We start from the raw sequence: 14,885 nt of genomic DNA on the forward strand, positions 1-14,885 counted from the left end.
CCGACGACGCATGAAGCGGCCCGCCAGCGCCACCCACCACCCTTCCTCGCTCGCGGCTGCACCAAGCAGAGAGTGGTATTGTCCGCTTAGGGCTGATGAGCGTTGCAGCAACCTGCAGTGTGACGCACATACACACATCACACCATGACGAGGGGGTAGCACTTGCAGTGTGCGATGGGAAGGGGGGTAGCGAAAAGTCAAGGAACGGTAGGTGGTGCGGGAGAGAAACGACGGTGAGAGAGGGGGGGGGGGGCGCGGGCTAAGTAGTAGTTGGTAGGTTTCGTTTATAATTTGCTAGTAGTGGTGGTGGTGCTTCACGTGATGGAGATCAGAGAAGGCATGCGTCAACACCCTCACACGTAGGCACATCTACGCAGAGGAGACGAGCCCAGAAGAACGAGAGCGCACCAAAGAACACAAAGGATGGCAATAGCTCAAACGAAATCACACGCACACACACCAACAGAGAGGAAGAAGGCGGTCGCTAGGGAAGTCACTCACGCCCTCTTTCCCTCGTCAGGTTGCACGTCTCCTCCTCCACAGCAGCGTAAAGTACCAAATATCAAGGGTGGAAGTGCTGGGGAGATCTCTTCCGGGGGCGTAGCCGTAGACTTCGTAGACGGCGCTCCTTGAAGAAAAGCCCTCGTGCTTCGCACTGCACCGCTCCCCCGCGCTCACCGTTCGGCAAGACACACCCAAAAGACAAGAGGAGAGAACACGCGTCTGCAACCAGCGGAGGGCAGGCCCCAGATGACGTCGGTTAGTGAATGTCTGTGAGGGAGTGGATATCGGTGAGAGAAGTAACGACACCCTCCGCGGTGGCTGGGGGTGCGCGCGGTTAGTGAGGCTTTACCGTCCTTTGGGCGGCGTAGTATCGTCACCGGCAGTCCTCACCCGCTTATTCGCTGTCGACAGGGACTGCGGCTGCGGCGTCGCTGCGCCAGGGTTGAGGTATGCAGACAGAATCTTGTAGCTAGACCTGATGTCGTTAGAGACCTCACGGACAGTGGCGCCGAACCACAGCCCGAGCTTCTCGCCGGTGAAGTTGCGCTCCATGCGAGCCGCCTTCTCCGCCGCACGTTGCACCAGGGGCGTTTTTGATGCCTCCGAAATGAAGGTTTTGTAGATCAAATTTTTGAGGAACCTCGACATGGTGTGCTGTGGCGTGCTGGTCTTGTTGAAGGTGAGACTGTCCAATGGAGCGGGCTCTCTCTCCCCTCCCAATGGGGGGAGGTGTATGGGGCTGCACTGGCTGCGGGGGTGTACCGGTTGCAGGAAAGAATTTTGGAGGGGGCACCCTCTGCGTACGTGGTGCCCAGTGCGTTGTGGGACGTGAGAGACTGGCAGGTGCAAGCCAAAGGCTCCAGCCACAACGACACAACAGCGGTGGCGAAGAGATGACAGTAACAAGGAAGAGTGCGAGAGAAAAGGTGCACGACATCACCGCAGGGGAGTCTCACAGCAGAACCAAACAACACAGTGCGCTAACATCGCAACTCGGCACGTGTCACTAAAGAAATCGAAAGACATGGCGCGCGGTTGTCCGCACTAAGGTCGATACCTGACAGATATGTGCAGAAACAGACTCACCTCATTAGAGCAATCGCCGTACTGGCAGCAGCCTTCCACCGTCGAACACGAGTGCGCGCATCGTCCCCCCCCCCTCTCTGCCCACTCCGAGATGGGTTTGAGGAGAACAAACACACTCACGCTGGGAGAGGCCGGCGAGTATGACTAGCGAGGAATACAGAAGACAGAGGAGAACAAGAACACAACACCCAGACACACGGAGACGTGCACAGAGACACACGAACACGAGCGCAAAGGCCTGTAGCAGCTCCAGCGCCGCTACAGGTTGCACCTATGAAGCGGAGTGACACATTTCACTGCGCTTTGGAGGAGAGGGCGAAATTCATATTAAGGCAAGTGAGGCACAGCCGCCCCTCCTCCTCCTCTCCCCCCTGTCACCTTCTAGCACTCTCCCTGTTTGCGGTGCTTCCTGCAGCAACGACTGCACGGTTCGAGTGACGCAGCGTCAGGCGCACAGGCACATGGCAGAGCACTGCCGCAACACACGCGCTTCACATTTGCTGGTGCGTTGCATGAAAGAGGTGATGAGAGGAAAGGGAAGCAAGAATGGGGAAGATCATCTGCCGCGCGCCCCTCGAAACTCCATCTCACCGTCTCGACCCACACATCTACGCAGAAGAACGACAATTACACGGCCGCGTTCAACAGAGCCGGCTCCCACATTCACAAACGCGGGGCGTAGGAAGCGCATGCACCGTCGCGTTGCAAGGGCACAGGCTCGTGTCCTCTCGTTCGCCCCCTCGCCTGCATCTCGGCACGCACAACAGCGGCCAGTGCTTTGCTGCCTCCTTCGCTCGCTCTACCAGAGTTATGACCTGCGCGACATCGCCGCTTCGCAGGCATCAACAACTACACTGCACGAGCGTGGGGTATCACTGCTGCGGCGATAACCGCATCGGCAGCACCTAGTATGGGTAGGGAACTCTCTTTTTACCCTCCATCATGTACACAGACTCCTTCGGAATCTTGTACTTGGTGATAAGCATCTCGGCCAGCTGATCCACCACGTTTCCCTGGATGTCAATGCAATCCTGATGCTTACCCTCCTCTGCAGCTCGCACGCCGGCACCGCAGGAGAAGCGCTTGCGCCAGTCCTTCGACACATCCTTCAGGTTGAAGCCGAAGAGGTCCATCCCAAAGACAGAGGTGGTCATGCGTCGCCCAGTGCGTTTCTCCACCTCCAGTACGACAATGCGATCCAGCGCCTTCTTGATGCCGCGTCCCTCCAGCAGTGCCTCCAGGCGGTCCTTTTCCGTTAGAATGCGGCGCCTGCGGCCGCGCTCCTCAGCGTCAGCCAGGTCCGCTGCGTGCTCGAGCAGCCACGGCCGGCACTTCTCCACCATTCCACTGAACTCGCACATCTCTGCTGGAAAGGTGCAGATGGGGCAGTAGAGCACCTCCACCGCCCTCTGCCGTGTCACGATGAGTGGTTCGTCATCGCCCCCGTTCCTCTCTCCCGCCGCCGCGCCCTCCGCCTTGTCGCCCACGCTCGCATTCTTGCCTTTGTCTTTACTGCGCTGGTTGTCCAACTTGTTGAGGCGGTTGCCCCTGTACTCCTTCTTTTTCGCTTTGGGGGCACTATCGGCGCAGTCGCTTCCACGCTCTGAGCCGTGGCCGCTGTGCTGGACGGACGTGGGCGTAGCAACGCCAGCAGCAGCCGGTGCACCAGCGTCATCCTTGCTGCCTTCGGCATACGCGGTCGCGGCCGTCGTGGAGGCTGCATCGTGCTCTTCTTCACGCTCCTCGTCGCTGCACGACTGAGCATGCGCCACCACCTTGGACCTCTTCTTGTTTCGACCCATGGTTTAGTACGATGTGGGCTTCTACCTCTCTCGTGTACGAGCGGGTTCTTAAGGGATGGAGTATGTATGTGCGTATGCGCTTCTTTCTTCCAGGAAGGGGGCAGTGGTTACATTCGCCGCTGGACACTGACCCACAGAACGAGGCGGCAATGAAGGGGTTAGTGGGGGAGAGGAGTGACGGCTGGGTACGCTTGTTACACGCGCAAGCAAGAGTATGCGAGGGAGTGCGTGTGTGCGTGTGTGGGTGTGTGTTTAGTGAAAGAAGAACGAGCAGGCGGTTCCGAGATGAACGAAGCAAAGTAAACTCTCATCCGGAGCCGTGTGCGTCCACTAACGGCACCAGCGCATGGGTGAGTGTTGAGGAGGGAGGAAGCTGACACCGTGCGAGTTGGACGAATAAGGAGCGCTTCTGCCAGAATGCACCACACTGGCATCCCCAAATCACGTCTGCAGAGGCAAGTGCATCTCCCAACATGCCCCCGCCTGTACGCTTCGTTGGCCCTGCACGTGCAACGAGAAGGAGAACACGGCAGTGAGGTGGGGTAACGCTCCGCGCCTCACCACAAAAAAGGATGCTTAAGGAAGTGTAGCGGACGCGTGAAAGGAAGAACAACGGCCACCCCCTCACGAGGGCCACGGCGACCTAACCAGGCAAGGCGGGGGAGGGAACTTGATATTTTGAGGAATGATGCTGCAGACGGGCATCTACGCTGCGGAAGGGGTGTAGTAAATGTGTGCATTAAGGGCTGCCAAGGTGTCGTAGCAGGGCGTCTTTTGATGCGGCGTTGAAAGGAAAGAGGAAATGATAGCAGGCACACCCTCGCGATGTGACTCTCCTATCCTCTTGTGTCATCCTCGTAACCCTCCCTCTCCGCACCCACACACCCATACAAGCAGGAGTGTGAATGCATAGGCAGTGCTGCGGCACGAACAGAAGGGTTGCAAAGACTGCCACATCCACTCACCCACCCACCTCGGACCGTCCCACCCCTCGCCACAGCACCATGGAGAAACAACCTCAGCTACGCTGACACACTCTACTCTACCCTACATATATATACATATACATATAGGGGTAGGTGATGCGACCCAAAGACACCAAGTGCAGCATCGGAGCATTACACAGCACGCTGCGCACATGTGGGTGTGTCTGCTGAGTGAATGAGAATCGTCATCGAGCACAACAGAAGAGCGCACTTTTCTGTGCAGTCCATGCCGACCCATCACCTCCTCCTTGCGACAACACCAAAGCGCACCGAACGCTGCGCTTTGAGGCCCCTTTTCTCACGGCTTGTTGTATGGGTGCACAATCACCAAGGAGCGGTCCAGGCTGCTTGAGTCGTCAGACCGGTTCACCGGGTTGTCGAGGACACGCACAGGCACCACATTCGAGGGCATCGTCGCCGAGGAATGGGGCTGGTTTGGAGTTGAGCAGTCAAGCGACTGCAAAGCACTGTGCATGCTGCGCGTGCTCCTGTCATCGTTGCGCCCGCCAGAGACATTCACATGCGGGGTATGGTCAATGCGCGAGGATATCGAAGTGCGTGAAGCTATGGTGAGGTTGTTAGTGTCGTCACCAGGCGGCTTCCTATAGGGCCCTAGACGAATAGTCCCGCTGACGGCTGTTGTGTGGACCTGTGCCGGGCGACGCGGCGGGTTCGTGTCTATCGACACCGAAGTGCTGCTGCCGTCTCTCGCCGGGCTGTAGCCGCGCGGGTGCGGTTGCGCCATCGGCGTGGGAAACTGAGCCGACAGTGAACGGTACTGCCCCGGCATCGGGGTCTGCCGCTCGTAGAGGTGCCTTGGCTCTCTGACACACGCAGCTGAAATACCGCCTCGAGCGGACGTGCCATCCATAGAGTCCACAGACCGATGCTGCACGCCGCTGCGTAACGGCCGCATGCTCCCTACTGACTGGCAGGAAGTCTCGCTTTCCTGGCAAATGTTGACGGACTCGTACTTCTCAAACGACGTGTCCTTCGGCAGCGGTGCATCTGGCGCCTCCGCCTGAGAAGTCGTGAGCAAAGATAGCGAGTGTCCACGAAGTGGACACCGAGGCAGGCGCGTGTATGGCTGTCGCTGATCAGCTTCAAGGAGCTGGGACTCACTGTCTATGGACCGTGAAGGCGTCGCCGTAGCAAGCACCGCTGTCGCGGTTGCCGCACGACGCACACCCGGCACAGTAGGAGATGGGAAACGGCCGCCTACAATTCCCTGCAGTGGGTTGAGGTGAAAAGAGCTCCCCGTGGAGTTGCGTGGTGACTTGGATTCTTTCAAGAAGCACTTCAGGTCGCCGCCAGTACAACCACGGACAGCCGAGCTGCTCGGGCTCGATAGCTGGTCCGGCGGCGGCGCCGTGTGATCCGCTTGTGGGGAAGCGTAGCAGCAGGGGTCACTACCGCCCGAGGGGCCGGGACCGGCGGAAGCGGCAGCAAGACGGCTGCCAAGAAGCTGCTGACGCCCTACCGAAGCATGCTCTGATGATAGAGGTGAAGACTTTGCCTGGGACACCTGTACTGTCGTTGAAGATATACTAGCAAGCTGGTGCTGCGCGACGACGCATTCCGGCTCGGACAAGCGCCTCGCCGGGCGAGCAGATTGCGGATGCACAACGGCGTCCGTGGCGTACTGCCGCGCATGCTGCTGACTTGCTGAGAAGTTGTGCTTCGGAGCCGGGCAGTGCGAAGGTTTGCGCTGAGAGGAGCTGTCAGACTTTGGTGAGCTCACTTCAAGGCTTACACACACCGCCTCCTGCAACTCGGGCCTGAGAGTGGGTTGGCTAGCGCGCCGCTTCACCATTGGGGAAATGAGCTGCGGCTGCACAGGCAAGGAAGAGCATGCGCTCGAGAGCGACGTGCACGCTCCACTTTCATTGCCACGCTCTGTAGGGCGCAGCGACTGCCCAAGCGGCGTTGTAGTTGCCGTGGTAGATGCTCCTGTGCGCCTTGCGGCAGGTCTGTTGGTAGCTGGTCGTGACACCCCTTTTCGCACCCCACTCTGCGGCTGTCCAGCAGCGGTGGCTGCAGATGATAGAGGCTCCGCCTGAGCTGCGACTGGCACCGCCTTCAGGTAGCCCGAGAGGGAGCGCACGAATTTTTCCAGGTTCTGGCCGCTATCGACAGGAAACACTCGTATCTCACGCACTGCGTCAGGGTTGCGATCGAGCTCGGTGAGTTGGGTCTTAATATTGCCCAGTATCCCAAGTACCTCCTTCTCCTGCTGCTGCACAACATTGAGCACAGTGCCCAGTATCTGCTCCTTGCTCTGGCTGATGTAAAGCAACACCTCCTCCTTCGACAGACCGTGGGTACGACGCATGCTCAGCAGTTCGACCCAAATTGCGTCAATCTCCCGCTTGGTGAAGTCCTTAAAGTTGCTGTATTCGCGCTTACGCACGAACTGATGAGTGGGCAGCAGCACCTCGGACGAGGAACCACGATGAGATGAAGGCTCCGGCACGACGCTATCTCCCAAAGTCGGCCTCACGAGCGCGCCCGACGAGGCCACGGGCCTTGGCAGGAAGGTGGCAGTGCCTGCGGTCGCTGGTCGCCTCCGCACCGAGGCCGACGACGTAGCGTCTATCTTGTCCTTACGCACAATAAACACCTCCCCGGTCAGCATCCCAGGAACCTCGACGAGATCATCTGCAGGTGTTGCGAGAGCCTCCGCAGAGAGGCTAGTGTGGGCCGTCGGCCTGTTCGCTGCGCGTGGCGTGATGGACGCGGCGGCGCCGCTTACACCTGTTTTCACATCCTTCGCCGCTTCCCCTTTTGGGGTCTCCGCTTCCCCTTTTGCGGTCTCCTCTTCCCCTTTTGGGGTCGCCGCTTCCCCTTTTGCGGTCTCCTCTTCCCCTTTTGGGGTCTCCTCTTCCCCTTTTGGGGTCGCCGCTTCCCCTTTTGGGGTCGCCGCTTCCCCTTTCGCGGTCTCCTCTTCCCCTTTTGGGGTCGCCGCTTCCCCTTTCGCGGTCTCCTCTTCCCCTTTTGGGGTCTCCTCTTCCCCTTTTGGGGTCGCCGCTTCCCCTTTTGCGGTCTCCTCTTCCCCTTTTGGGGTCGCCGCTTCCCCTTTTGCGGTCTCCTCTTCCCCTTTTGGGGTCTCCTCTTCCCCTTTTGGGGTCGCCGCTTCCCCTTTTGCGGTCTCCGCTTCCCCTTTTGGGGTCGCCGCTTCCCCTTTCGCGGTCTCCTCTTCCCCTTTTGGGGTCCCCTTCCCCTTTGCGCTTCCCCTTTTGGGGTCTCCGCTTCCCCTTTCGCGACAAGCTGCTTGGGGGGCGACGAATAGGGTGGCGTAGTCTTCGCAGCAAAGGACGCTGCCAGGGGCTTGTCGGTCTTCCTTGGTAGAGGCTGCGGAGGTTGCGCTTGCTGCTTAGGCGTTGCAGCTGATAGCATGACCTTCGCCTCTGTCAGCTGCATCTGCAGCGACTCTTCGAGCACACTGACCCGCTGCACAGCAAGCCGCAGCTCGTTGGCGGCGCGCACACATTCGTCCTGGGCCGACTCGGCAGCCTTGGCACTCTCTGCTGCCTCTCGCGCAGCCGACTGGACTTCGATGGACACTCTGTCGGCCTCGGCGCCAGCCGCCGCTCCAGGGTGTATTGTTGATACGTTGTTCCACTGAGTTGAACTCGCCGGTTTGCTGAGCTCCGGCGTTTGCGCAGTGTGCAGTCGCTGCAGGGAGGCCCACAGTGCTTTGATGTCCTCCTCATGTTGCCGCAGACGCTCATTCTGCTCATCGCTGTCCTTGTAGATTTCCTCCACCTTCGCTGTGACAGAGCTGGCGCGCGACGTCTTCGCTGCCTTGGACGACCACGGCGCCGCAGTGGTGGCGGTTGCTCCAGTCGTAGGCAGCTCTGCAGTCGACTTGGAAGCCTTCGTCAGCACAGCTGAGACTTGATTCCGGTGGGTTCGCGTGAAGGAGCTGGCGACAGGGGTTGTCACAGTGGAGATGGCGGCGCTGGAAGCGGCAAAATGATGAGAGGAGCTTTGCTCAGGCGCCATTCCGGTCACTGAGGCTGGCGTGATTGGCTGCTGCGCCGCGCGAAGCTCCCCAATGCGGTGCTTGTCGACGGTACGCCAAACTTCGTTGAGCCGCTCTGCCAGTGCGCAGAGCTCCACGCGCACGGCGCTTTCCAAGGTCATCAGCTGCGTCTGGATATCATCCAGGCTGCGCTGCGTCAGAAAAACGCCCTTGGCGTCCTCCCAGAGCTTCGCCAAACTGCGATTCACCTCGGCGCGCATGTCCGAGTCTTGGTGCAACGTGTTAGGCATTGAGATCAAGTTGATGCGCTCCAGTAGGTCAGAGTGTGCGGCTCGCACCGCCGCTTCCATAATTTGCTTTGACTGACCCACGTCCTCGTCTACGTGTGCAGCGAACGTCGTTAGATAGTCCTGCATGGAGGCGTAGTCATCAGCGACGCGGCTCATACGCTGCCCCTGGACGCTTAGTGTGTGGTGCGCCTCCTGAAGTGGCCTCACACAATTCTCCTGTATGGAGGTCGCTAGCGCCGTAAGATCACCGCGGAGCTTATTCGTCATTTCAACGAGACGATCCTGTAAGGCGCCAACCTGTGACTGCAACGCCTGATCCCCCGCGACAGAGCGCTGCTGCGCGGCAGCCACATCCTCGCGCATCTTTGCCCCGAGGTCAGTGACACTCGCCCGCCAGTTCAGGTCCACAGTCTCCAGTTGAGTGTCGTGCTTCGCAAGCTCTTGCAGGATTGCCTGGTGCGCGGTTTCCTGCCGCTTGTCCTGCATCTGACTGTGCTGCGCCACCTGCGCCACCTCGTGCGCGAGTCCGTTCGTGGCAGCCTGAACCGCCTCGCGTACGCCGTACTCCAGATCGCCGATGCGGCGCCGCAGATCGCTGACGTCAGTTTGCTCAGTGCTGTGTAGCTGATTCATATCAATGCGCGTACGCTGACTGAGGGCCTCAAGCTCCTGGTTAATGCGCTGCACCGCGGCCTCCAGATCACTGCGCTGCTGAGCACCGGCGCTCCGCACATCTCCGGAGAGGGACCCGTGCACATCGCGCAGTGCATCGCGTATGGCGCTCTCTAAGTTGTCGCATCGCTGGCGCTGCATGGCCAGCTCAGCGCTGATCTGCTGCTGCAGCGCCACTAAATCATCATGGTTGCGAGTCTCGACGGCCTGCGTCACGTTCGCCATGCTTTGCAGCTGCGCTTGAAGGGCACGCATCGCCTCAGCAGACGCAGTCTCGCCGGTTTGCGCGCGCTGATGCGCCGCACTGAGGTCTGCCTGGAGGCGCTTCTCCATTTCGCGGAACGCCACATCGTGCTTGTCGTTGGTGCCGCGTAACGCCGCGCCCTGTCCTTGGACCTCCGCCTGCAGCGTACTAAGGCGATCGTTGTGGCTTTGCAGAAGTGCCTGCATTCGATTGAGCGTCTCGGCAGTGCTGCCGTTATGATTGCCGAAGGCCGCTTGCAGCTGCTGCTGCGCCTGCTCGCGGCTGCGCGACTCGGCGGCTGCGTACTGCTCCACATCACGCAGCCGCTGCAGTACCGCGCTGATTGTTTGCTCCTGCTGCCGAATAATGTCTTCCAAGGACAGCACGCGCTGCGCTAGGGAGTTGACACCCTCGCTGCTCATTTACTCTCGTGTAGGGTGAACGTGTCTGTTAGCGGCCGACGTGGTAAGAAGAAATGAGAAACGCCCACAGAAGGAAGGCAGGCGGCCCCACTGCACCAGACGCTAAGTAGAGGTACACAGTCTATGGCACTAGAAGAGGATGACAGAGAAAGAGAGAGAGACGCCCACTCGTGTGTTCGCAAGCGACAAAATTAAGGCGAGGAGGAGGAAGCTGGAAAGGCGTGAGATGTACAGCGCAACAGCTGATTGATTCTTTCGTCTACTTGGTAAGCATGCCAGCCAGTGGATGTAGAGAGCGGTCGAGAGGAGGAGAGGGAGAGAAAGAAACAGAAGTCGCGACTTGCTCGCCTCTACTCGCCGGTGCCCTTCCTCCTTCTCTGGGTCCTCTTTGGCGAGGCGGTGAGGCAAGGCGCAGAAAGAGGGGCCTCTATCGCACCCTGGGAAGCCCACTAAGCGTTCTCCGCAGCGGGCAATTATTGGCGTCACACTGTATGTGTGTGTGTGTGTGGATGGGTGTCAACTCGTGCATGCACCTGCCCGCACCGGCTATCGTGGTAGCAGAGCCCATCATCAAAATAACGCAGAAGATGGAGAGGGAGCGAAGCACAGAAAAATGGGTCAGCATGAAGGAGGTGAGAAAAAGAGATCCGTGCGCGACGCATCCTCTAAAATCGGCACGGCCACGATGACCACGCACGCACGCACGCACCGCCATCAATGACAGAGGAGACACCGCTCTTGACAGGGCGGTGACCCGGCGTTTGCGGGTATGAGAGTATGGGTGTGGATGAGTGCAGCTACTTGGACGAAATGGCGCCTCGAACGCAGGCACAAGGTCGAGATACAACGCGAGCGCAGAAGTGCACAGCCGGTGGAGTCCCCCTTTCCCACTGCGTCGCTTTGCGCTGCCTTAATGGCGCTTTGGTGCCGCTTGCTGAATTACAATGTGCCTCCTTAGCCATCCGATGCGATTATACGCGCGCCTCTTTGCCAACACGCCGTTCCTACTCGTTCGCCCTCTCTCTCTCTGCCTGTCTCCGCGTAAACACACGTAAGCGCAGAGAAGCGACCTTAGCTGTGCGAAGATGCGCATGTCCCACCCGCTCCCTCAGCACACGTCGACACCCACGCAGAAGAGATGCATTTGCAGAGAAAGGACGAGAAAAGCAGTCCATTACACAGTCGTCACCTCACTTAGTTATCCGTTGCGTACTCATCCACCACAACTACACGGAGGTAAAGCCACATGCACACACATGCATGTATGCCATCCACTTCTGACTACGCAGGATACAGGCACATACACACAGACAAACGCATGCATGGCTGATGATGCGTCAAGGAGAAAGGGAAGCAAGCGGGAGAAGGTAGAGAGTGTGGCAGCAAGCCGAGCCACAAAATGGCAGTGCAACATGCGAGGCGCAGACAGAGAGCAGCACTATCCTCCTCTCCATATCCCTTTCCTACACCTACACCTTCCCTGCGCTCACTCGGCGCGCACTCGCTTGGCGAGTGGCGACTTCTCCTTTTGGCTGTCATCGTGATGCACGAACGGAGGCAGCGACGTCAGCACGTTCGGGACAAGACCGCGGATGACATAGTCAATGTAGTACGTCCGTCGAAGCAGGTCGTGCTGGCGTTGGCTGTGCTTGCGCGTGTGGGCGAGCAGCGGCTCGATCAGCGACGACATCGACGGCACCTGCGCGACGGCCTCAAAGTGGCGTGAGGAAATGAGTGTGTAGAGCACCAGAGTAGCGACCATGCAGTGGCGGCTGTTCGTGATCCATTCTCGCGTGTACTGCAGCAGCCGGGTCATCTGCTCCGCGTCAAGGGCGGGCAGAAGCTCCCCACGAAGCGCGTTCTCGCATTGCTGCGCGTCCTTGGCACACCAACGCACCAGCACCTGGCGGAGATGACGCGGGTGACTCAGTCGCAGGGCCAGCATAAATGCCTCTGAGAACTCCCCCTTGCGAAGAGCGTTGGCAAGCGCCTGCTCCTGTTGGATCATGTTGTGCCGGTCCTCCTTGACGCGGGTCACCTCCTCGGCGGTGTAGTCCTCCGTCGCAATCAAAACGCCGTCGGCGGCGCCGGAGTAGAAGATCGTCTCGCCCAATGCGGCGCGCTCCTCGACTGCCAATGCCCATATCTTCTCCGTGTGCGCCTCCGCCGACCAGACCGACTCCGAGGACGCGATAGCCCACACACGCAGCACGCCCTCTGCGTTGCCCGTCACGATCTGCGTTCCGTTGTTGAAGAAGCTCAGCTGCAGCACCGACGTACGGTCTACCTGCATTGCCTTCAGGCAGGTCAGCGACACGAGCGACCACAGTCGCACCGACCCGTCATTCGAGGCCGATGCCAGAACGCGATCGACCGGCGAGAAGGCGAGGGACGAGATGCCGCGCCGGTGCCCCTTCAAGGAGGCCTCGCGGTAGATTTTCTTGCCCGTTATGTTCCACACATTCACCGATTTATCCTTGCCGCCTGTCGCCACGTACTGGTCGTTGGGCGCAACAGCCACGGTGTAGATGGGGCCGGTGTGGGCCGCATTCACGCCACTCCTGTGCTTTATCTCCACCACTCGTGACCGTGGCCGCTCTGCCAGCGCACGGTCCGCCAAGGGAACACCGACGTCCCACATGCGCAGATTCTCGTCGCTGGAGACCGAGAAGAGCAGCATGTAGGTGTCCGTCTGCCGCCCATTGAAGGAGAGCGACGTCACCTCCGCTGCGTGCCCGCCAACGCCGCGCAAAATGGTCTCACATCCCTCGCTCGACCACACGCGCACCTCCTTGTCCTTGGCTCCGGTGGCGATCCACGCCCCGTCACTGCTAACGGCGCAGCAGAGCACTACGTCGCTGTGGCCGCGCAGCGTCTTCGAGGAGACGCACCCGTCGGAGGCGTACAGGCGCACATCCTTGCTATTGGTCACTACAGCGCGGTGCAGCGGTGAGGCCTCGGGGAACAGCTTCACGTCGAGCAACTGATCCAGGAAGCCAACGATGGTGCGAATGACCTCGTACTGACTGCGCTCCGCTGTGGCGGGAGCGAGGAACTGAATGTTAAACCCCGCGTCACCAACATACAGCGAGGAGGTGTCCGACGCGGGCAGCGTGTCGTGCACAACAAAGCCATGTAACCAGCGCATGCCCGTGCCCTTTGGCTTGCCCGCCACCAGGAGAGAGCGCACAAACGCCTCCTCGGCGCTGTCCTCGGCATCCGCGGCCGGCGCCTTTGGAAGCCGACGCACAACCTGTATGGCCTCGCTCTCACTAACGCGGTAGGTGGTGACCACGCCGTCCATCGCACCAACGTGAAGCATCTCGGCGCTCTCGAAGGTGGCGCTCGACACGTGCTCCTTCACCACAATCGCGCGCACCTCCTTCAGCTCCGTCGACTTGTGTCCCTCGCTACACATCATCTTGTTGAGAGCGAGACGGCGATCTCTGGCGATGGAATAGACGTGTGTGAGCGCGTCATTGAAGGTCATGGACTCGACCGCCTGTACGTGGGGCCGCCCTTCCGCTACCATCCGCTTCGCGACAAAGTCGAAAACAGTGACGTGCCCCTCGAAGGAGCCGACAGCGAGGTAGGCCTCGCTGGGGTCGAGGCAGACGCTCTGCACGAGCGAGTTGTGGGCACACACCAAGTTGTGGGTGAGGTGATGGTGAAAGACGTTCCACACCTTCACAGTGCCATCCGTGGCACCTGAGATAAGGTAGATCCCGCTCTGGGAGAAGTGCACGACCGAGATGGCGTGCTGCGCTGCCGTCCAGTTCCGCTCCAACTTGATCGAGTACTGCACGAGGACCTCCGTAGCGGTTTCTGCGCGGACTACATCCCCCTTCGCACCCTCCGCCTCCGCAGCGCTGCCCTCCTCGGAAGCGCCCTCGGCAACAGCGCCGTGTTCCGCTGAAAGAGAGAGCGAGGGTGAGGTGGGCAACTCAACTCGAGAGTCGACGCGTAGTACGTAGACCTGCAGAGAACGCGTGCCAACCGCAACGTAGCTGCCAGGTGGCGCAGCGAGCTCCCTCTCGTCGTGAGAGGTGGCAGCGCCGCGCGAAGGCGCCCTCGCGGATGCCACTGCTCCCCTCTTCTCCGCTTGCATAACATGCCTCGCGTCCTCCTCCTCCAGCTTGGCTGTCTTCCCAGCCCTCGCCTTCTTCCTGAACGACTCACTTGTCGTGGTCGACCTGTTCGCTGCGCCGGCGTTGTTCTTCACCTGCGCGAATCCATCCTCTGCGGCAGCGGCGTCTTCGTTGTCGTCGCCCGAAGACTCGTGCACTGTAACGGCGTCAATGTGAAGAATCACGTCCTCTACGGGCAACGTGTACCTGCACAACACCTCGCCGCTCGCCGTACGCACAACGTTCACGGTGTCGCCGCACGCCATCACGAGGCACTCCTCCACAGCGCCCGACCTGAAAAGTGTCGACGACGTAGCGGGGCTTGGCACTGGAAGTGCCAAAGAGGCCAGCGCGCCGCCACTGAAGATCGGCTCCTGCGTCCATCGCGTGCGGAAGCAGTTTTTCCCCTCCATTTACTACGGACGTGAGAAAGAGGGGGGAAAGAGGGCGTGCGCACACGCACAGACGCTACAGAGAAGCGCAACACACACACCCACACACACACACACCAACAGACCCCACCAAGGTGTAACTCACCAAGCCAGAACTCGAGAGAGCTTAGTCTGCAGAGCAGTGGCGACAGTGGAGGTTGAGATGAGTGACACAAGATCTTCAGCACTGGCAAGGGCTGACGTGAGTGCCAGTGTTAAGCCTCCAACGCAGTGAGTGACTCGATAAGAGAGGGTGGGAGAGAGACGAGTGTAATGAGCGGTAGTAAAAGTAACATCACACCTCACGCAGCGAGGAGGACAAAGAGGGGGACATAA

General features: G+C 59.8%; 4 protein-coding genes and 1 pseudogene across 5 annotated transcripts; all 5 read right to left on the reverse strand.

Annotated features, from left to right (window-relative positions):
• Nucleotides 1–130, reverse strand: LBRM_25_0340 (conserved hypothetical protein; the record flags this gene model as incomplete). The annotated part of the gene is made up of 1 exon (XM_001565489.1): nucleotides 1–130. A coding segment is annotated over one exon (130 nt), but the record flags the coding sequence as incomplete, so codon positions are not given.
• A 719-nt stretch (nucleotides 131–849) lies between these two features.
• Nucleotides 850–1,152, reverse strand: LBRM_25_0350 (hypothetical protein, unknown function; the record flags this gene model as incomplete). Its single annotated transcript, XM_001565490.1, has 1 exon — nucleotides 850–1,152. The coding sequence occupies one exon, from the start codon at nucleotides 1,150–1,152 to the stop codon at nucleotides 850–852; it is 303 nt and encodes a 100-aa protein (XP_001565540.1).
• A 1,343-nt stretch (nucleotides 1,153–2,495) lies between these two features.
• LBRM_25_0360 (conserved hypothetical protein) lies at nucleotides 2,496–3,392 on the reverse strand (the record flags this gene model as incomplete). The annotated part of the gene is made up of 1 exon (XM_001565491.1): nucleotides 2,496–3,392. The coding sequence occupies one exon, from the start codon at nucleotides 3,390–3,392 to the stop codon at nucleotides 2,496–2,498; it is 897 nt and encodes a 298-aa protein (XP_001565541.1).
• Nucleotides 3,393–4,676: 1,284 nt separating this feature from the next.
• On the reverse strand, nucleotides 4,677–9,991 carry LBRM_25_0370 (annotated as a pseudogene). The gene is given in 2 exon segments: nucleotides 4,677–7,139; nucleotides 7,142–9,991. Coding segments are annotated over 2 exon segments (5,313 nt in total).
• Nucleotides 9,992–11,477: 1,486 nt separating this feature from the next.
• On the reverse strand, nucleotides 11,478–14,384 carry LBRM_25_0380 (conserved hypothetical protein; the record flags this gene model as incomplete). Its single annotated transcript, XM_001565493.1, has 1 exon — nucleotides 11,478–14,384. One exon carries the CDS (start codon nucleotides 14,382–14,384, stop codon nucleotides 11,478–11,480), a length of 2,907 nt encoding a protein of 968 aa, XP_001565543.1.
• Between the last annotated feature and the right edge of the window lie 501 nt (nucleotides 14,385–14,885).

The sequence above is a fragment of the Leishmania braziliensis genome, chromosome 25 (genome assembly GCF_000002845.2).
Source record: "Leishmania braziliensis MHOM/BR/75/M2904 complete genome, chromosome 25".
NCBI lineage: Eukaryota > Euglenozoa > Kinetoplastea > Trypanosomatida > Trypanosomatidae > Leishmania > Leishmania braziliensis.